The sequence below is a fragment of the Chiloscyllium punctatum genome, chromosome 10, assembly GCF_047496795.1.
Source record: "Chiloscyllium punctatum isolate Juve2018m chromosome 10, sChiPun1.3, whole genome shotgun sequence".
Lineage (NCBI taxonomy): Eukaryota > Metazoa > Chordata > Chondrichthyes > Orectolobiformes > Hemiscylliidae > Chiloscyllium > Chiloscyllium punctatum.
Genome location: NC_092748.1, coordinates 119,424,508 through 119,450,612, shown reverse-complemented (window position 1 = coordinate 119,450,612; position 26,105 = coordinate 119,424,508). Strand labels below are relative to the sequence as shown.

At 46.8% G+C, this 26,105-nt stretch overlaps 2 protein-coding genes across 2 annotated transcripts in view; one reads left to right on the top strand and one right to left on the bottom strand.

The window, feature by feature from the left end:
* The window catches only part of tns1b (tensin 1b), an 833,038-nt gene that overhangs the window by 325,510 nt on the left and 481,423 nt on the right, over positions 1 to 26,105 (bottom strand).
* The window catches only part of LOC140481745 (tensin-1), a 63,945-nt gene that overhangs the window by 15,522 nt on the left and 22,318 nt on the right, over positions 1 to 26,105 (top strand). Inside the window, exon 2 of the mRNA XM_072578281.1 lies at positions 25,886 to 26,057. Within this exon, the coding sequence (XP_072434382.1) occupies positions 25,908 to 26,057 (150 nt within the window). The 5' untranslated portion in view covers positions 25,886 to 25,907. The remainder of the gene's footprint in view (positions 1 to 25,885; positions 26,058 to 26,105) is intronic.

Below are 26,105 nucleotides of genomic sequence, written 5' to 3'. Positions count from 1 at the left end.
CTCCCCACCGACACACTCACTCAATCCCTACCAACACACTCGCTCACTCCCCGCCTACACACTCGCTCACTCCCCACCGACACACTCGCTCACTCCCCACCGACACACTCGCTCACTCCGCACCGACACACTCGCTCACTCCCCACCGACACACCCGCTCACCCCCCACCGACACACTCGCTCACTCCCCACCGACACACTCGCTCACTCCCCACCTACACACTCACTCACCCCCCACTGACACACTCACTGACCCCCCACCGACACACTCACTCACTCCCCACTGACACACCTGCTCACCCCCCACCTACACACTCACTCACCCCCCACCTACACACTCACTCACCCCCCACTGACACACTCACTGACCCCCCACCGACACACTCACTCATTCCCCACTGACACACTCGCTCACTACCCACCTACACACTTGCTCACCCCCCACTGACAAACTCGCCCACCCCCCACCGACACACTCACTCACCCCCTACTGACACACTTACTCACCCCCTACTGACACACTTGCTCACCCCCCACTGACACACTCGCCCACCCCCCACTGACACATTCACTCACCCCCCACCGACACACTCACTCACCCCCCACCGACACACCCGCTCACCCCCCACCGACACACTCACTCACCCCCCACCGACACACCCGCTCACCCCCCACCGACACACTCGCTCACTCCCCACCGACACACACACTCACTCCCCACCGACACACTCACTCATTCCCCAACTACACACTCACTCACCCCCCTGCCTACACACTCGCTCCCTCCCCACCGACACACTCGCTCACTCCCCACCGACACACTCGCTCACTCCCCACCGACACACTCGCTCACTCCCCACCGACACACCCGCTCAACCCCACCGACACACTCGCTCACTCCCCACCGACACACTCACTCACTCCCCACTGACACACCTGCTCACCTCCCACCTACACACTCACTCACCCCCCACCTACACACTCACTCACCCCCCACTGACACACTCACTGACCCCCCACCGACACACTCACTCATTCCCCACTGACACACTCGCCCACCCCCCACCGACACACTCACTCACCCCCTACTGACACACTTACTCACCCCCGACTGACACACTTGCTCACCCCCCACTGACACACTCGCCCACCCCCCACCGACACACTCACTCACCCCCCACCGACACACTCACTCACCCCCCACCGACACACTCGCTCCCTCCCCACCGACACACTCGCTCCCTCCCCACCGACACACTCGCTCACTCCCCACCGACACACTCGCTCACTCCCCACCGACACACCCGCTCACCCCCCACCGACACACTCGCTCACTCCCCACCGACACACTCACTCACTCCCCACTGACACACCTGCTCACCTCCCACCTACACACTCACTCACCCCCCACCGACACACTCACTCACCCCCCACCGACACACTCACTCATTCCCCACCGACACACTCGCTCACCCCCCACCGACACACTCGCTCACCCCCCACCGACACACTCGCTCACCCCCCACCGACACACTCGCTCACCCCCCACCGACACACTCGCTCACTCCCCACCTACACACTCGCTCACTCCCCACCTACACACTCACTCACTCCCCACCTACACACTCGCTCACTCCCCACCGACACACTCACTCACCCCCCACTGACACACCCACTCACCCCCCACCTACACACTCACTCACCCCCTACTGACACACCCACTCACCCCCCACCTACACACTCACTCACTCCCCACCTACACACTCGCTCACCCCCCCACCGACACACCCGCTCAGCCCCCACCGACACACTCACTCACTCCCCACCGACACACTCGCTCACACCCCACCGACACACTCGCTCACTTCCCGCCTCCACACTCGCTCACCCCCCACCGACACACTCGCTCACCCCCCACCGACACACTCGCTCACTCCCCACCGACACACTCGCTCACTCCCCACCGACACACTCGCACACTCCCCACCGACACACTCGCTCACTCCCCACCTACACACTCGCTCACCCCCCACTGACACACTCGCTCACCCCCAACCGACACACTCGATCACTACCCACCTTCAAACTCACCCACTCCCCACTGACACACCCGCTCACCCCCCACCGACACACTCGCTCACTCCCCACCGACACACTCGCTCACTCCCCACCGACACACTCGCTCACCCCCCACCGACACACTCGCTCACTACCCACCTACACACTCACTCACTCCCCACTGACACACCCGCTCACCCCCCACCGACACACTCGCTCACTCCCCACCGACACACTCATTCACTCCCCACCGACACACTCGCTCACCCCCCACCTACACACTCACTCACCCCCCACTGACACACCCGCTCACCCCCCACCTACACACTCACTCACCCCCCACCTACACACTCGCTCACCCCCCCACCGACACACTCGTTCACTCCCCACCGACACACTCGCTCACTCCCCACCGACACACTCGCTCACTCCCCACCTACACACTCGCTCACCCCCCACTGACACACTCGCTCACCCCCCACCGACACACTCGCTCACTACCCACCTACACACTCACTCACTCCCCACTGACACACCCGCTCACCCCCCACTGACACACTCGCTCACTCCCCACCGACACACTCACTCACTCCCCACCGACACACTCACTCATTCCCCAACTACACACTCACTCACCCCCCACCGACACACCCGCTCAGCCCCCACCGACACACTCGCTCACTCCCCACCGACACACTCGCTCACTCCCCGCCGACCCACTCGCTCACTCCCCGCCTACACACTCGCTCACCCCCCACCGACACACTCGCTCACCCCCCACCTACACACTCACTCACCCCCTACTGACACACCCACTCACCCCCCACCTACACACTCACTCACCCCCCACTGACACACCCGCTCACCCCCCACCTACACACTCACTCACCCCCCACCGACACACCCGCTCAGCCCCCACCGACACACTCGCTCACTCCCCACCGACACACTCGCTCACTCCCCGCCGACCCACTCGCTCACTCCCCGCCTACACACTCGCTCACCCCCCACCGACACACTCGCTCACCCCCACCGACACACTCGCTTACTCCCCACCGACACACTCGCTCACCCCCCACCGACACACTCGCTCACTACCCACCTACACACTCACTCACTCCCCACTGACACACCCACTCACCCCCCACCGACACACTCGCTCACTCCCCACCGACACACTCACTCATCCCCAACTACACACTCGCTCACCCCCCACTGACACTCTCGCTCACCCCCCACCGACACACTCGCTCACTACCCACCTACACACTCACTCACTCCCCACTGACACACCCATTCACCCCCCACCGACACACTCGCTCACTCCCCACCGACACACTCACTCACTCCCCACCAACACACTCACTCATTCCCCAACTACACACTCACTCACCCCCCTGCCTACACACTCGCTCACTCCCCACCGACACACTCGCTCACTCCCCACCGACACACCCGCTCACCCCCCACCTACACACTCGCTCACTCCCCACCGACACACTCGCTCACTCCCCACCGACACACTCGCTCACTCCCCACCGACACACCCGCTCACCCCCCACCGACACACCCGCTCACCCCCCACCTACACACTCGCTCACTCCCGGCCTACACACTCACTCACTCCCCACCTACACACTCGCTCACTCCCCGCCTACACACTCACTCACTCCCCACCTACACACTCACTCACTCCCCGCCTACACACTCACTCACTCCCCACCTACACACTCACTCACTCCCCGCCTACACACTCACTCACTCCCCGCCTACACACTCGCTCACTCCCCACCGACACACTCGCTCACTCCCCACCTACACACTCACTCACTCCCCGCCTACACACTCACTCACTCCCCACCGACTCACTCGCTCACTCCCCACCTACACACTCACTCACTCCCCGCCTACACACTCACTCACTCCCCGCCTACACAATCACTCACACTCTACAGTCACACACACACACACACACACACTGACACACGCACACTCACGCACACATTCACGCATACACATTCACACTTACAGTCACGTAATCACACTCTCTCACACTGATATACTTTCACACACACGCACACTCACACACACTCTCCCACACACACCAAAACACACTCTCACAAATTTTCACACTCACACACTCAGTCACACACACACACTTTCACACTTGCACTAACACACTCCCACACACGTACTCACACTCACAGCCACACACTCACACACACTCTCCCACACACACCAAAACACACTCTCACACATTTTCACACTCACACACTCAGTCACACACACACACTTTCACACTTGCACTAACACACTCCCACACACGTACTCACACTCACAGCCACACACTCACACGCACTCTCCCACACATACACTCACGCACTCAAACTCGCGCACACTCTCGCTCACACACACACACACTCTCACACATTCACAGTCACAGACACACCTGCACACACACTCACACATACACACACACTCACAGCCACACACATGCACACACTGTCCCACACTCGCACACACCCTCACACTCACACACACTCACTCACACTCACTCTCCCACTCACACGCTCATTCACGGCCACACACTCTCACTCATGCACACGCACTCACGCACACCTTCACACACACATTCACACACAGATACGCACTCACTCTCCCACATACACGCACTCCCACACTCTCACACTCACACTCACGGTCACACACTCACACCCAGTCTCACACACATACACTTACACACACACACACACACACACACACTCACGCTCACAGCCATACACACACATTCACACACACACATGTACAGCTGCACTCACATCTACGCACACTCACAGACACACACATGCACACACACAGACACACATGCACACAGACACACGCGTACACACGGACACACACTCTCACTCACACACACACACACACACACACACACACACACACACACGCTGTCTCTCACACACAGGCACACTCTCACACATACAGACACATACACACCCGCACACACACTCACATTTGCTTATACACACACACACGCTAACACACACACTAATAAACACTCTCACACTTACACGTACACTTTCACACACACAGACACACTCACACACATATACTCACCCATACAAGCACATACTTACAGAAACACACTCACACTTACACACACACATTCACATACACATTTGCACTCAGACATTCACGCACATAGACACCCACTCTCTCACACACAAACACACACACACACGCGCATACACACACAGACACACACGTACTCACACTCACACACATGCACTCTAACACACACTAACACTTACACACACACTCTCACACCTACACATACTCACACTCACGCTCAGACACACATGCACACTCACACTCTCACACTTACACCCACACACTTACGCACATACAGACGCACACACACACTTTCAGACACGCTCACACTTATGCACACACACACTCACACTCACACTCTCAAAGACACACACACAAACACACACACAGAAGCACATACCCACAGACACACACTCACACATGCACGCACACACACACTATCACACACACACATACTCACACGCTTACGCTCAAACACACACACACAGTTACACAGACAGACACACACACACTTATGGACACTCACACTCACACACAAGCTCACTTACACACATACACTTATACACACATGCTCACACACACAATCATACTTACACACAGACATTCATACACACACACACATGTTCACTCACACATGCACACACACTTACACATAGACACACTCTCAATCATGTTCGCACACATGCACGCACACCCCCACACATATTCACATGCACACTCACACCCACAGTCTCACGTACTCACATTCAATCTCTCCCTCACATACACACATTCACACACACATATGCAGTCACACACACACACACACACACACACAAAATAACTCTCAGATACACACTCACATGTGCACCCAGACACAGGTACATACACAATCCCTCAGACACACACATGCCCACTCCCACACGCACACGTACTCACATTCGCACACACACAGACACACTCAGTCACACTCACACACATACACTCACACTCATGCACACAGTCACAAAATAACTCACCAATAATACACATACTCACACACACACTCACACATACACACACACAAAAACTCACAGTCACACACACACTCTGTCACGCAGACAAACATGCACATAGTCACGCACACACAGTCACACACATACATACTCACACACATATACTCACATCTATAGACACACACACACACACTCACGCACACACACAGATTCACTCACACACACACAGGCACACTCACATACACACACATTCACACGCGTACACACTCACTCACACAGACACATACACATACACTGTCACACACACACAAAAGCTCTCTCACAGTCACACACACTCATATACAGACACATACGCTCACACCCACACACTCCCATACACACACTCTCGCACACAGTCACACACACACACAGACACACACTCACACTCTCACACACGCACTCTAACATGCTCACATACACAGGCAAACAGACACACAAATTCACACTCAAAAGACACCCACACCCACACATACGCACATGCACAATCACACCCATGCTCTCAACACACACTCACACTCACCCACACAGGCACACAAACGCACACACACTCTTACACTTCCACACACACACAGATAAGCTCACACTCTCACACACAGACACACGCGCTCACACGCACTCACACACATACTCACACACAAACACATTGACGCACACACACACTCTCACAATCCCGCACACGCAAATACGCTCACACTCTCACACACACTCACTCACACACACACTCACAGTTCCACTCACACACAAACACATAGACGCACACACACACTCATGTATACACACACGCACAGACACACACTCAACCAACTGCACACGCATACTCACATGCACTCACACACATTCACACTCCAACATACTCTCAGACACACACACACACACGCATTCACGCTCTCGCACACAAAAACCCTCACAGTCACCCTCACCCACACACATGTATCTGTGTATAGTGTGTGTGAGTGTGACTGTGAGGGTTTTTGTGTGCGAGAGTGTAAATGTGTGTGTGTATGAGTGTGCGTGTGTGTGTCTGTGAATGTGTGAGTGAGAATGTATGTGTCTGAATCAGTGTGTGAATGAGTTTGTGTGCATGTGTCTGTCTGAGTGTGTGCGTGTAAGAATGTGTATTTGTGTGTGAGAGAGAATGTGTGAATGCATGTGTGCCTGTGTGAGTGTGTGAATGCATGTGTGTGTGTGTGTGCGTCTGTGTGTGAGAGTGTGTGAGTGTGTCGATATGAATGTGTGTTTGTGTGTGTGTGAGAAAGAGTGCATATCTTTGTGTGTGTGAATGCTTGTGTGAGTGTGTATCTGTGTGTGTGTGTTTGTGAGTGTGTCTCTGCATTGCACAGACTGGTTTCACTCAAACTTTAAGTCTTATTTTGTACCATGTGAGCAGGATTGTATTTTCATTGCAAAAGGGTAAAAATGTTCTGTTTGAAAGGATTCAGGAAATTGCCAAGATGGGAGTCTGGGAAGTGATAAAATCTGTTGGAATTCATGGACTGGGACAGACTGTAAAGTTGTTAATTTGTTCCGTTATTATCTAAAGTTAATCATAAAAATAACTAATTTACCAGAATGTCAAATACCCACAGCCTAGTCACTCAGTTCAGGTCATTGGTATCACATGGTTGGTGAATGTGAAATGTTACTATTGACTCTTTGTGTCCTGTACATACAGAGCAACACACTGCAGTACACACAAACTGTACATGTACACACACTGTGGTACACACAAACTGTACGTGTACACACTGAGATACACTCAAACTGTACATGTACACACACTGAAATACACTCAAACTGTACATGTACACACACTGAAATACACTCAAACTGTACATGTACACACACTGAAATACACACAAACTGTACATGTACACACACTGAAATACACACAAACTGTACATGTACACACACTGAGATACACACACACCGTGTCAGTACACACTGCGGTACACACAAACTGTACATGTACACACTGAGATACACACAAACTGTACGTGTACACACAAACTGTACATGTACATTCACTGAGATACACACAAACTGTACATGTTCTCACAATGAGATACAGATGATCTGTGCATGTACACACACTGAGATACACCTGATCTGTACATGTACACACTGCGATACATACAAACTGTACGTGTTCACACACTGAGATGCACACAAGCTGTACGTGTACACACTGAGAAACACAGAAACTGTACATGTACACACACTGAGATACATACGAACTGTACGTGTACACACTGAGATACACACAAACTGTACATGTACACACACACAGATACACACAAACTGTACATGTACACACACACAGATACACACAAACTGTACGTGAACACACACGAATTCTACGTGTACTCACACTGAGACACACACAAACTGTACATGTACACATACTGACAAACACACACACTGTACGTGTTCAAACTGTGATACACACAAACTGTACATCTACACACCGAGATACACACAATCTGTATGTGTACGCACACTGAGATACACACAAACTGTACGTGTACACAGTGAGATACGCACAAACTGTAGGTGTACACACGCTGACAAACACACACACACTGTACGTGTTCACACTGTGATACACACAAACTATACAAGTCCACACACTGAGATACACACGATCTGTACATGTACACACACTGAGATACACACGAACTGTACGTGCAGACACACTGAGATTCACACGAACTGTACATGTACACACACTTGAGTTACATATGAACAGTATGTGTACACACTGAGATACACATGAACTGTACATGCACACAGTGAGATACACACAAACTGTATGTGTACACACGCTGAGATACACACGATCTGTACATGTACACACACTGTGGTACACACAAACTGTACGTGTACACACTGAGATACACACAAACTGTACATGTACACACACTGTGGTACACACAAACTGTACGTGTACACACTGAGATACACTCAAACTGTACATGTACACACACTGAAATACACACAAACTGTACATGTACACACTGAGATACACACAAACTGTACATGTACACACACTGAGATACACACAAACTGTACATGTACACACTGAGATACACACAAACTGTACGTGTACACACAAACTGTACATGTACACACACTGTGGTACACACAAACTGTACGTGTACACACACTGTGGTACACACAAACTGTACGTGTACACACACTGAGATACACACAAACTGTACGTGTACACACACTGCGGTACACACAAACTGTACATGTACACACACTGCGATACACACAAACTGTACGTGTACACACTGAGATACACACAAACTGTACGTGTACACACACTGCAGTACACACAAACTGTACGTGTACACACACTGCAGTACACACAAACTGTACGTGTACACACACTGAGATTCATACAAACTGTACATGTACACACACTGCGGTACACACAAACTGTACATGTACCACTTTGAGATACACACAAACAGTATGTGTACACACAATGAGATACACACAAACTGTACGTGTACACACACTGCGATACACACAAACTGTACATGTACACACTGAGATACACACAAACTGTACGTGTACACACACTGCGGTACACACAAACTGTACGTGTACACACACTGAGATACACACAAACTGTACATGTACGCACTGAGATACACACAAACTGTACATGTACACACTGCGGTACACACAAACTGTACCTGTACACACTGAGATACACACAAAATGTACATGTACGCACACTGAGATACACACAAACTGTACATGTACACACTGCGGTACACACAAACTGTACATGTACACACTGAGAGACACACAAACTGTACATGTACACACACTGCGATACACACAAGCTGTACGTGTACACACACTGCGATACACACAATCTACACGTGTACACGCACTGAGATACACACAAACTGCACGTGTACCCACTGAGATACACACAAACTGCACGTGTACCCACTGAGATACACACAAACTGCACGTGTACACACTGAGATACACACAAACTGTACATGTACACACTGCAGTACACACAAACTGTACGTGTAAGACCATAAGACCATAAGACATAGGAGTGGAAGTAAGGCCATTCGGCCCATCGAGTCCACTCTGCCATTCAATCATGGCTGATGCGCATTTCAGCTCCACTTACCAGCGTTCTCCCCGTAGCCCTTAATTCCTCGAGACAACAAGAACCTATCAATCTCGGCCTTGAAGACATTTAGCGTCCCGGCTTCCACTGCACTTCGTGGCAATGAATTCCACAGGCCCACCACTCTCTGGCTGAAGAAATGTCTCCACATTTCTGTTCTGAAATGACCCCCTCTAATTCTAAGGCTGTGTCCACGGGTCCTAGTCTCCTCGCCTAACGGAAACAATTTCCTAGCATCCACCTTTTCCAAGCCATGTATTATTTTGTACGTCTCTATTAGATCTCCCCTTAATCTTCTAAACTCCAACGAATACAATCCCAGTATCCTCAGCCGTTCCTCATATGCTAGACCTGTCATTCCAGGGATCATCCGTGTGAATCTCCGCTGGACACGTTCCAGTGCCAGTATGTCCTTCCTGAGGTGTGGGGACCAAAACTGGACACAGTACTCCAAATGGGGCCTAACCAGAGCTTTATAAAGTCTTAGTAGTACATCTCTGCTTTTATATTCCAACCCTCTTGAGATAAGAGACAACATTGCATTCGCTTTCTTAATCACAGACTCAACCTGCATGTTTACCTTTAGAGAATCCTCGACTAGCACTCCCAGATCCCTTTGTGCTTTGGCTTTATTAATTTTCTCACCATTTAGAAAGTAGTCTGTGCTTTTATTCTTTTTGCCAAAGTGCAAGACCTCGCACTTGCTCACGTTGAATTCCATCAGCCATTTCCTGGACCACTCTCCCAAACTGTCTAGATCCTTCTGCAGCCTCCCCACTTCCTCAGTACTACCTGCCTGTCCACCTAACTTCGTATCATCGGCAAACTTCGCTAGAATGCCCCCGGTTCCCTCATCCAAATCATTAATATATAACGTGAACAGCTGTGGCCCCAGCACCGAACCCTGCGGGACACCGCTCGTCACTGGCTGCCATTCCGAAAAAGAACCTTTTATCCCAACTCTCTGCCTTCTGTTAGATAGCCAATCCTCAATCCATCCCAGCAGCTCACCTCGAACACCATGGGCCCTCACCTTGCTCAGCAGTCTCCCGTGTGGCACCTTATCAAAGGCCTTTTGAAAGTCCAGATAGACCACATCCACTGGGTTCCCCTGGTCTAACCTACTTGTTACCTCTACAAAAAATTCCAACAGGTTTGTCAGGCATGACCTCCCTTTACTAAATCCATGTTGACTTGTTCTAATCAGACTCTGCTCTTCCAAGAATTTAGAATCCTCATCCTTAACGATGGATTCTAGAATTTTACCAACAACCGAGGTTAAGCTGATTGGCCTATAATTTTCCATCTTTTGCCTTGATCCTTTCTTGAACAAGGGGGTTACTACAGCCATCTTCCAATCATCCGGGACCTTTCCTGACTCCAGTGACTCTTGAAAGATCTCAACCAATGCCTCTGCTATTTCCTCAGCCACCTCTCTCAGAACTCTAGGGTGTATCCCATCGGGGCGAGGAGATTTATCAATTTTAAGACTTTTTAGCTTTTCTAGCACTATCTCTTTTGTAATGGCAACCATACTCAACTCAGCCCCGTGGCACCCTTTAATTGTTGGGATTCTACTCCTGTCTTCCACTGTGAAAACTGACGCAAAGTCCTTGTTAAGTTCTCCTGCTATTTCCTTATCTCCCATCACTAGGCTTCCTGCATCAGTTTGAAGTGGCCCAATGTCTACTTTTGCCTGTCGTTTATTTCTTATGTACTGAAAGAAACTTTTACTATTATTTCTAATATTACTGGCTAGCCTACCTTCATATTTGATCCTCTCATTTCTTATTTCCCTCTTTGTTATCCTCTGTTTGTTTTTGTAGCCTTCCCAATCTTCTGATTTCCCCAAGCTCTTGGCCACTTTATAGGATCTCTTTTTCTTTAATACATTTCCTGACTTCCTTTGTCAGCCATGGCTGTCTAATCCCTCCCTGGATAATCTTTCTTTTCTTGGGAATGAACCTCTGTACAGTGTCCTCAATTATACCCACAAACACCTGCCATTTTTGCTCTACTGTCTTCCCGGTTAGCCTCTGCTTCCAGTCTATTTTAGTCAGTTCCTCTCTCATGCCCTCATAATTACACACTGAGATACACACAAATTGTACATGTACACACACTGAGATACACATGAACTGTTTGTGTACACACACTGACATGCACAGAAACTGTACGTGTACACACGCAGAGATACACACAAACTGTACATATACACACTGAGATACACACAAACTGTACATGTACACACACTGAGATACACACAAACTGTAAGAGTACACACACTGCGGTACACACAAACTGTACGTGTACACACACTGAGATACACACAAACTGTACAGGTATACACTGAGATACACACAAACTGTACATGTACACACTGAGATACACACAAACTGTGCGCGTACACACTGAGATACACACAAACTGTACGTGTACACACTGAGATACACACAAACTGTACGTGTACACACTGAGATACACATAAACTGTACATGTACACACTGCGATACACACAACCTGTACATGTACACACACTGAGATACACACAAACTGCACGTGTACACACTGAGATACACACAAACTGTACGTGTACACACGCTGCGGTACACACAAACTGTACGTGTACACACACTGAGATACACACAAACTGTACATGTACACACACTGAGAACACATGAACTGTTTGTGTACACACACTGAGATACACACAAACTGTACATGTAGACACACACTGTACATGTACACACACTGAGATACACACAAACTATACATACACACACTGAGATACACACAAACTGTACATGTACACACACTGAGATACACGCAAACTGTGCGCGTACACACTGAGATACACACAAACTGTACGTGTACACACTGAGATACACACAAACTGTACGTGTACACACACTGAGATAAACACAAACTGTACGTGTACACACTGAGATACACATAAACTGTACATGTACACACTGCGATACACACAACCTGTACATGTACACACACTGAGATACACACAAACTGCACGTGTACACACTGAGATACACACAAACTGTACGTGTACACACGCTGCGGTACACACAAACTGTACGTGTACACACACTGAGATACACACAAACTGTACATGTACACACACTGAGAACACATGAACTGTTTGTGTACACACACTGAGATACACACAAACTGTACATGTAGACACACACTGTACATGTACACACACTGAGATACACACAAACTATACATACACACACTGAGATACACACAAACTATACATGTGTACACACTGAGATACACACAAACCGTGTCAGTACACACTGCGGTACACACAAACTGTACGTGTGCATGCTGAGATACACACAACCTGTACATGTACACACTGAGACACACGCAAACTGTACATGTACACACACTGAGATACACACAAACTGTACATGTACACACTGCGGTACACACAAACTGTACGTGTACACACTGAGACACACGCAAACTGTACATGTACACACACTGAGATACACACAAACTGTACATGTACACATTGCGATACACACAAACTGTACATGTACACATTGCGATACACACAAACTGTACATGTACACACACTGAGATACACACAAACTGCACGTGTACACACTGAGATACACACAAACTGTACGTGTACACACGCTGCGGTACACACAAACTGTAGGTGTACACACACTGAGATACACATGAACTGTTTGTGTACACACACTGAGATACACACAAACTGTACATGTACACACACTGCGGTACACACAAACTGTACATGTACACACACTGAGATACACACAAACTATACATACACACACTGAGATACACACAAACTGTACGTGTGTACACACTGCGGTACACACAAACTGTACGTGTACACACTGCAGTGCACACAATCTGTACATGTACACCTAGAGATACACACAAACTGTATGTGTACACACACTGAGATACACACAAAACGTACATGTACGCACACTGAGATACACACAAACTGTACATGTACACACACTGAGATACACACAAACTGTACATGTAAACCATGAGATACACACAAACGGTACATGTACACACACTGAGATACACACAAACTGTACGTGTGCACATTGAGATACACACAAACTGTACATTACATACTGCGGTACACACAAACTGTACGTGTACACACACTGAGATACACACAAACTGTACATGTATACACTGAGATACACACAAACGATACATGTACACACACTGAGATACACACAAACTGTACATGTGTACACACTGAGATACACACAAACCGTGTCAGTACACACTGCGGTACACACAAACTGTACGTGTGCATACTGAGATACACACAACCTGTACATGTACACACTGAGACACACGCAAACTGTACACGTACACACACTGAGATACACACAAACTGTACATGTACACACTGCGGTACACACAAACTGTACGTGTACACACTGAGACACACGCAAACTGTACATGTACACACACTGAGATACACACAAACTGTACATATACACACTGAGATACACATGAACTGGGCATGTACACACACTGTGATACACACAAACTGTGCGTGTACACACTGAGATACACACAAACTGTACATGTACACACTGAGATACACACAAACTGTACAAGTACACACTGAGATACACACAAACTGTATGTGTACACAGAGATACACACAAACTGTACATGTACACACAGATATACATGATCTGTATGTGTACACACACTGAAATACATACAAACTGTACATGTACACACAGAGGTACACATGAGCTGTACGTATACACACACTGAGATACATACAAACTGTACATGTACACACTGCGTAATACACAAACTGTACATGTACACACTGAGATACACACAAACTGTACGTGTGCACATAGAGATACACACAAACTGTACTTTACACACTGCGGTACACACAAACTGTACGTGTACACACACTGAGATACACACAAACTGTACATGTATACACTGAGATACACACAAACGGTACATGTACACACACTGAGATACACACAAACTGTACATGTGTACACACTGAGATACACACAAACTGTACATGTACACACTGAGATACACACAAACTGTACATGTGTACACCCTGAGATACACACAAACTATACATGTGTACACACTGAGATACACACACACCGTGTCAGTACACACTGCTGTACACACAAACTGTACGTGTGCATACTGAGATACACACAACCTGTACATGTACACACTGCGGTACACACAAACTGTACATGTACACACACTGAGATACACACAAACTGTACGTGTACACATTGAGATACACACAAACTGTACATTACATACTGCGGTACACACAAACTGTACGTGTACACACACTGACATACACACAAACTGTACATGTATACACTGAGATACACACAAACGATACATGTACACACACTGAGATACACACAAACTGTACATGTACACACAGAGGTACACACAAACTGTGCGCGTACACACTGAGATACACACAAACTGTACGTGTACACACACTGACATACACACAAACTGTACATGTATACACTGAGATACACACAAACGATACATGTACACACACTGAGATACACACAAACTGTACATGTGTACACACTGAGATACACACAAACCATATGTGTACACAGTGATGCACACAAACTGTACATGTACACACACACAGATATACATGATCTGTATGTGTACACACACTGAAATACACACAAACTGTACATGTACACACAGAGGTACACACAAACTGTGCGCGTACACACTGAGATACACACAAACTGTACGTGTATACACACTGCGGTACACACAAACTGTACGTGTACACACTGCAGTGCACACAAACTGTACATGTACACCTAGAGATACACACAAACTGTATGTGTACACACACTGAGATACACACAAACTGTACATGTGTACACACTGAGATACACACAAACTATACATGTGTACACACTGAGATACACACAAACCGTGTCAGTACACACTGCGGTACACACAAACTGTACGTGTGCATGCTGAGATACACACAACCTGTACATGTACACACTGAGACACACGCAAACTGTACACGTACACACACTGAGATACACACAAACTGTACATGTACACAATGAGATACACATGAACTGGACATGTACACACACTGTGATACACACAAACTGTACATGTACACACTGAGATACACACAAACTGTATGCGTACACAGAGATACACACAAACTTTACATGTACACACACTGTGATACACACAAACTGTACATGTACACACTGAGATACACACAAACTGTATGCGTACACAGAGATACACACAAACTGTACATGTACACACTGAGATACACACAAACTGTACATGTACACACTGAGATACACACAAACTGTACATGTACACACACTGAGATACACACAAACTGTACATGTACACACTGAGATACACACAAACTGTACGTGTGCACATAGAGATACACACAAACTGTACTTTACACACTGCGGTACACACAAACTGTACGTGTACACACACTGAGATACACACAAACTGTACATGTATACACTGAGATACACACAAACGGTACATGTACACACACTGAGATACACACAAACTGTACATGTACACACACTGAGATACACACAAACTGTACGTGTACACACTGAGATACACACAAACTGTACATGTACACACACTGAGATACACACAAACTGTACATGTACACACACTGAGATACACACAAACTGCACGTGTACACACTGAGATACACACAAACCGTATGTGTACACACTGTGATGCACACAAACTGTAGATGTACACACACACAGATATACATGATCTGTATGTGTACACACACTGAAATACACACAAACTGTACATGTACACACAGAGGTACACATGAGCTGTACGTATACACACACTGAGATACATACAAACTGTACATGTACACACACTGAGATACACACAAACTGTACATGTACACACTGCGGTACACACAAACTGTACGTGTACACACTGAAATACACACAAACTGTACATGTACACACAGAGGTACACATGAGCTGTACGTATACACACACTGAGATACATACAAACTGTACATGTACACACTGAGATACACACAAACTGTACATGTACACACTGAGATACACACAAACGGTGTCAGTACACACTGCGGTACACACAACTGTACGTGTACATACTGAGAGACACACAAACTGTACATGTACACACACTGAGATACACACAAACTGTACGTGTACACACACTGAGAAACACACAAACTGTACGTGTACTCACACTGAGATACATACGAACTGTACGTGTACACACTGAGACACACACAAACTGTACATGTACACACACACAGATACACACACACTGTACGTGAACACACACGAATTCTACGTGTACTCACACTGAGACACACGCAAACTGTACATGTACACATACTGACAAACACACACACTGTACGTGTTCAAACTGTGATACACACGAACTGTACGTGCAGACACACTGAGATTCACACGAACTGTACATGTACACACACTTGAGTTACATATGAACAGTATGTGTACACACTGAGATACACATGAACTGTACATGTACACAGTGAGATACACACAAACTGTATGTGTACACACGCTGAGATACACACGATCTGTACATGTACACACACTGTGGTACACACAAACTGTACATCTACACACCGAAATACACACAATCTGTATGTGTACGCACACTGAGATACACACAAACTGTACGTGTACACAGTGAGATACGCACAAACTGTAGGTGTACACACGCTGACAAACACACACACTGTACGTGTTCACACTGTGATATACACAAACTATACAAGTCCACACACTGAGATACACACGATCTGTACATGTACACGCACTGAGATACACATGAACTGTACGTGCAGACACACTGAGATTCACACGAACTGTATGTGTACACACACTTGAGTTACATATGAACTGTATGTGTACACAGTGAGATACACAAGAATTGTACGTGTGCTCACACTGAGATACACACGAACTGTACGTGTACACACACTGAGATACACATGAACTGTACCTGTACACAGTGAGATACACACAAACTGTATGTGTACACAGAGATACACACAAACTATACGTGTAATCACACTGACAAACACACATACTGTACGTGTACACAATGAGATACACATGAACTGTACGTGTACACACTGAGATACGCATGAACTGGACATGTACACACACTGAGATACACACAAATTGTGCACACACTGAGATACACACAAACCTTACGTGTACATTCACTGAGATACACACAAACTGTACATGTTCTCACAATGAGATACAGATGATCTGTATATGTACACACACTGAAATACACCTGATCTGTACATGTACACACTGAGATACATACAAACTGTACGTGTTCACACACTGAGATGCACACAAGCTGTACGTGTACAGACACTGAGATACACACAAACTGCACGTGTACGCACACTGAGATACATATGAACTGTATGTGTACACACACTGAGATACACATGAACTGTATGTGTACACACTGAGGTACACATAAGCTACGTGTACGCACACTGAAATACACACAAACTGTACATGTACACACACTGACAAACACACACACTGTATGTGTACACACTGAGATACACACGAACTGTACGTGTACACACTGAGATACACATAATCTGCACGTGTACACTCACTGAGAGACATGCAAACTACACGTGTACACACTGAGATGCACACAAACTGTACGTGTACACACACTGAGATACACATGAACTGGACATGTACACACACTGTGATACACACAAACTGTGCGTGTATACACTGAGATACACATGAACTGTACGTGTACACACTGAGATACACATGAACTGTACGTGTACACAGTGAGATACACACAAACTGTACGTGTACACACACTGAGATACACATGAACTGGACATGTACACACACTGTGATACACACAAACTGTGCGTGTACACACTGAGATACACATGAACTGTACGTGTACACACTGAGATACACATGAACTGTACGTGTACACACTGAGATACACATGAACTGTACGTGTACACAGTGAGATACACATGAACTATACGTGTACTCACACTGAGATACAAACGAGCTATGCATGTGCACACACTGAGATGCACACAAGCTGTACGTGTTCACACACTGAGATGCACACAAGCTGTACGTGTACACACACTGAGATGCATACGAACTGTACATGAACAGACACTGAGATACACACAAACTGTACGTGTTCACACACTGAGATGCACACAAGCTGTACGTGTTCACACACTGAGATGCATACGAACTGTACATGAACAGACACTGAGATACACACAAACTGTACGTGTTCACACACTGAGATGCACACAAGCTGTACGTGTTCACACACTGAGATGCACACAAACTGTACGTGTTCACACACTGAGATGCACACAAACTGTACACGAACTCACACTGAGATACATATGAACTGTACGTGTACACATGCTGAGATACACACAAACTGTGCATCTACACACCGAGATACATACAAACTGTGTGTGTACACACTGGGATACACACAATCTGTATGTGTACACTGAGATACACACAAACTGTACGTGTACACAGTGAGATACACACAATCTGTACAAGTCCACACACTGAGATACACACGATCTGTACATGTACACGCACTGAGATACACATGAACTGTACGTGCAGACACACTGAGATTCACACGAACTGTATGTGTACACACACTTGAGTTACATATGAACTGTATGTGTACACAGTGAGATACACACGAATTGTACGTGTGCTCACACTGAGATACACACGAACTGTACGTGTACACACACTGAGGTACACATGAACTGTATGTGTACACACTGAGATACACATGAACTGTATGTGTACACACACTGAGATACATACGAATTGTATGTGTACACACTGAGATACACACAAACAGTATGTGTACACACACTGAGATACACACAAACTGTACATGTACACAGTGAGATACACACACTGTACGTGTACACACACTGAGATACACATGAACTGTATGTGTACACACACTGACAAACATACACACTGTATGTGTACACATTGACATACACACAAACTGTACATGTACTCACTGAGATGCACACAAACTGTACATGGACACACACTGAGAAAAAGCTGTATGTGTACACACTGAGATGCACACAATCTGTTCATGTGCACACATTGACAAACACACACAGTACGTGTACATGCTGAGATACACATGAACTGTATATGTGCACACACTGAGATACACAAACTCTACGTGTACACACTGAGATTCACAGAAGCTGTACATGTACACACACTGAGATACACATGAACTGTACGTGTACACACTGAGATGCACACAAACTGTACGTGTACACACACTGACAAACACACACACTGTACATGTTCACACCGAGATACACACAAACTATGTGTGTACGCCCTGGGATACACACAATCTGTACGTGTACACACACTGAGATACACACAAACTGTATGTGTACACAGTGAGATACACACAATCTGTACATGTACACACACTGAGATACACACAAACTGTACATGTACACAATGAGATACACACACACTGTATGTGTACACACTGAGATACACACAACCTGTACGTGTACACAGTGAGATACACCCAAACTGTACGTGAACACACACTGAGATACACACATACAGTACGTGTACACACACTGAGATACACACAAACTGTACATGTGCACACACTGAGATACACAAACTCTACGTGTTCACACTGAGATTCGCAGAAACTGTACGTGTACACACACTGAGATACACATGAGCTGTACATGTACACACTTGAGATACACACAAACTGTACGTGTACACACACTGAAATACACACACACTGTACGTGTACACACACTGAGATACAAACAAACTGTAGGTGTATACACACTGACAAACACACACACTGTACGTGTACACACTGAGATAGACATGAACTGTACGGGTACCAACCTGAGGTACACATAATCTGTACGTGTACACTCAATGAGATACACGCAAACTTTATGTATACACACTGAGATACACACAAACAGTACGTGTACTCACACTGAGCTACACATGAACTGTACGTGTACACACTGAGATACACATGAACTGGACATGTACACACACTGAGATACACACAAACTGTGCACGTACACACTGAGATACACATGAACTGTACGTGTACACACATTGAGATACACATGAACTGTACATGTGTACACTGAGATGCACAAACTGTATGTGTACACACCCTGAGATACACATGAACTGTATGTGTACACACACTGAGATCACACAATCTGTACGTGTACACACTGAGATGCACATAATCTGTACATGTACACACACTGAGATACACACAAACTGTACATGTACACACTGAGTTACGCACAAACTGTACATGTACACACACTGAGATACACATGAACTGTACATGTACACATTGAGATACACACGAACTGTATGGGTACACACACTGAGATCACACAACCTGTACGTGTACACACTGAGTTACACATGAACTGTATGTGTACACACACTGAGACACATACTGTACATGTACACACTGAGATACACACAAACTGTACGTGTACACGCTGAGATACACACGAACTGTACGTGTACCCACTGAGATACTAACAAACTATATGTGTACACACTGAGATACACACAAACTGTACGTGTACACACTGAGATACACATGAACTGTTCATGTACCCACTGAGATACTAACAAACTGTACATGTACCCACTGAGATACTCACAAACTGTACGTGTACACACACTGAGATACACACGGTCTGTACATGTACACACTGAGATACACACAAACTGTACATGTACACACACTGGCAAACACACACACTGTACGTGGACACACACTAAGATGCACATAATCTGTACATGTACACACACTGAGAAAAAAAATGTACATGTACACACTCTGACAAACACACACACTGTACGTGTTCACACCATGGTACACACAAACTGTCCATGTACACACTGAGATACTCACAAACTTTAGGTGTACACACACTGACAGACACACACACTGTACGTGGACACACACTGAGATACAAACAAACTGTAGGTGTACACACACTGACAAACACACACACTGTACGTGTACACACTGAGATACACATGAACTGTACGGGTACCCACACTGAGGTACACATAATCTGTACGTGTACACTCAATGAGATACACGCAAACTGTACGTGTACACACTGAGATACACATGAACTGGACATGTACACACACTGAGATACACACAAACTGTGCACGTACACACTGAGATACACATGAACTGTACATGTGTACACTGAGATGCACAAACTGTACGTGTACACACCCTGAGATACACATGAACTGTATGTGTACACACACTGAGATCACACAATCTGTACATGTACACACTGAGATGCACATAATCTGTACATGTACACACACTGAGATACACACAAGCTGTACATGTACACACTGAGTTACGCACAAACTGTACATGTACACACACTGAGATACACATGAATTGTACATGTACACATTGAGATACACACGAACTGTATGTGTACACACTGAGATACACACAAACTGTTTGTGTACACACACTGAGATACACACAAACTGTTTGTGTACACACACTGACATACACATGAACTATGCATGTACACACGGACAGTATGTGTACACACACATTGAGATACATACGAACTGTATGTGTACACACACTGAAACTCATGAACTGTACATGAACACTCTGAGATACACATGAACTTTATGTGTTCACACTGAGATACACACACACTGTACATGTACACACACTGAGATACACACAAACTGTATGTGTACACACTGAGATACACATGAACTGTACGTGTACACATACTGAGATACACACAAACTGTATGTGTACACCACTGAGATACACATGAACTGTATGTGTACACCACTGAGATACACATGAACTGTACGTGTACACATACTGAGATACACATGAACTGTATGTGTACACCACTGAGATGCACACAAACTGTACGTGAACACACATTGAGATACACATGTATTGTATGTGTACAATACTGAGATACACATGAACTGTATGTGTACACACAATGAGATACACACAAACTGTTTGTGTACACACACTGAGATACACACAAACTGTTTGTGTACACACACTGACATACACATGAACTATACATGTACACACGGACAGTATGTGTACACACACATTGAGATACATACGAACTGTATGTGTACACACACTGAAACTCATGAACTGTACATGAACACTCTGAGATACACATGAACTTTATGTGTTCACACTGAGATACACACACACTGTACATGTACACACACTGAGATACACACAAACTGTATGTGTACACACTGAGATACACATGAACTGTACGTGTACACATACTGAGATACACACAAACTGTATGTGTACACCACTGAGATACACATGAACTGTACGTGTACACATACTGAGATACACACAAACTGTATGTGTACACACTGAGATACACATGAACTGTACGTGTACACATACTGAGATACACACAAACTGTATGTGTACACCACTGAGATACACATGAACTGTATGTGTACACACACTGAGATACACACAAACTGTACGTGTACACACTGAGATACACACGAACTGTATGTGTACACACACTGAGATACACACAAACTGTACGTGTACACACTGAGATACACACCAACTGTATGTGTACACACACTGAGATACACACAGAACTGTATATGTACTCACAGAGACACGTACACTCTGTTTATGTCCAATTGTAAAAGGCTCACCTCTACAATAAGTACCACAGTGCATTCATATAGCACCGCTCATGAACGGAAATTCCCCAAGGACCTCCACAAGAATGATTTCGCAAACAAAAATTCACTTTGAGCCGAATATGGAGGTTAGATCAGGTGACCAACAGCTTTGTGAGAGGGAGAATGGGGGAGAGGGTGAGGGAGTGGGAGAGGGAGAGAGAGAGAAAGAGGTTGGGACCGAAGTTGTAGGGTGGAGGCTGAGAGAGGATTGGAGAGAGAGCGTGAGCCGGAGAAATGCAGGGAGTGCTCTGGGAGATGAACCTTTCGAGGAGAACATTGAGGTTAACAGGTGGAAAGGGAGGAGAAAGAGTGTGTGTTCGAGGCAGAGAGAGTCTCAGGAGGGAATTCCCCAGCTTTAGGCTCGGACACTGAAGGCACAGGGATCAACAGTATGGGTGGCTCAGTGGTTAGCGCTGCTGCCTCACAGCACCAGGGTCCCAGGTTCAATTCCCGCCTCAGGTGACTGTCTGTGTGGAGTTTGCACACTCTCCCCGTGTCTGTGTGAGTTTCCTCTGGGTGTTCTGGTTTCCTCCATTTCCTCCACAGTGCTGCCCTATAAAGAGACTCGGGAGAGGGATGGAGTCAGGATCCTAGAAATCAGATCTGGGGCTGGGGTCACAAACAGTGGGCTCCCTCTTCCCAATCTTCCATTGGAGGATAGCTGTGCTGCTCCCATCCTGGCAGTTGGATCAGGGACACTGGGGTAGCAGGACGTGTGGAGGTTGAGCTGGATGTGGTCAGTGACCAGGTACAAACTGACGTGGTGGGATTGGGCACTGTGTCCAAGGGGCAGCGAGTGGATACAGAACAGGAGGGACTGAGGGTTAAACCCTGGGGGAGACAGAGTGAGCAGTGCAGGAGCAGGAGGTCATTGCTGGTTACTGATATACACACACATGCACGCGCGCACACATGCACACTCACTCACTCTCTCTCTCATACGCACACCCACTCCCTCCCCCACCCACACTCAGTAACAGCAGTGTGTACCATCCCCTCCCTCCCCCCCACCCACACTCAGTAACAGCAGTGTGTCCCATCTACAAGATGCTCTGCAGAAACTCACCAAAGATCCTCAGGCAGCACCTTCCAAACCCACACCCACTTCCATCTGGAAGGACAAGGGCAGCAGATCCATGGGAACACCACCCCCTGCAAGTTCCCCTCCAAGCCCCTCACCATCCTGACTTGGAAATATATCACTGTTCCTTCAGTGTCACTGGGTCAGAATCCTGGAATTCCCTCCCTAAGGGCATTGTGGGTCTACCCACAGCACATGGACTGCAGCGGGTCAAGAAGGCAGCTCACCCCCACCTTCTCAAGGGGCAACTAGGGACAGGGTAATAAATACTGGACCCAGCCAGCTAACACAGAGTTTAGATCAGAGTGGTGCTGGAAAAGCACAGCAGGTCAGGCAGCATCCGAGGAGCAGGAAAATCGACGTTTTGGGCAAAAGCCCTTCATCAGGAATAGGCAGGAATGACACACACACATCCCATGAAGAAAATGAAAATAATTTGACATGTATTCGCAGTGCCTGGATTTTGTTTTTTTTTCCTCTTTATTAGGAGTGTGAGCCTCTCACAAAACATGGAGGAGAATTCCGACCTTGACCTGACCTACATCACCGAGCGAATCATTTCAGTCTCCTATCCAAGAGGAGCAGAGGAGCAGAGTTTCCGTGCCAACCTGAGGGAGGTGGCACAGATGCTGATGTCCAAACATGGCGAGAATTATCTCGTGAGTATTCTATTTCCCTTCAAGTGTATCTCACTAGTTGTGTCTGAG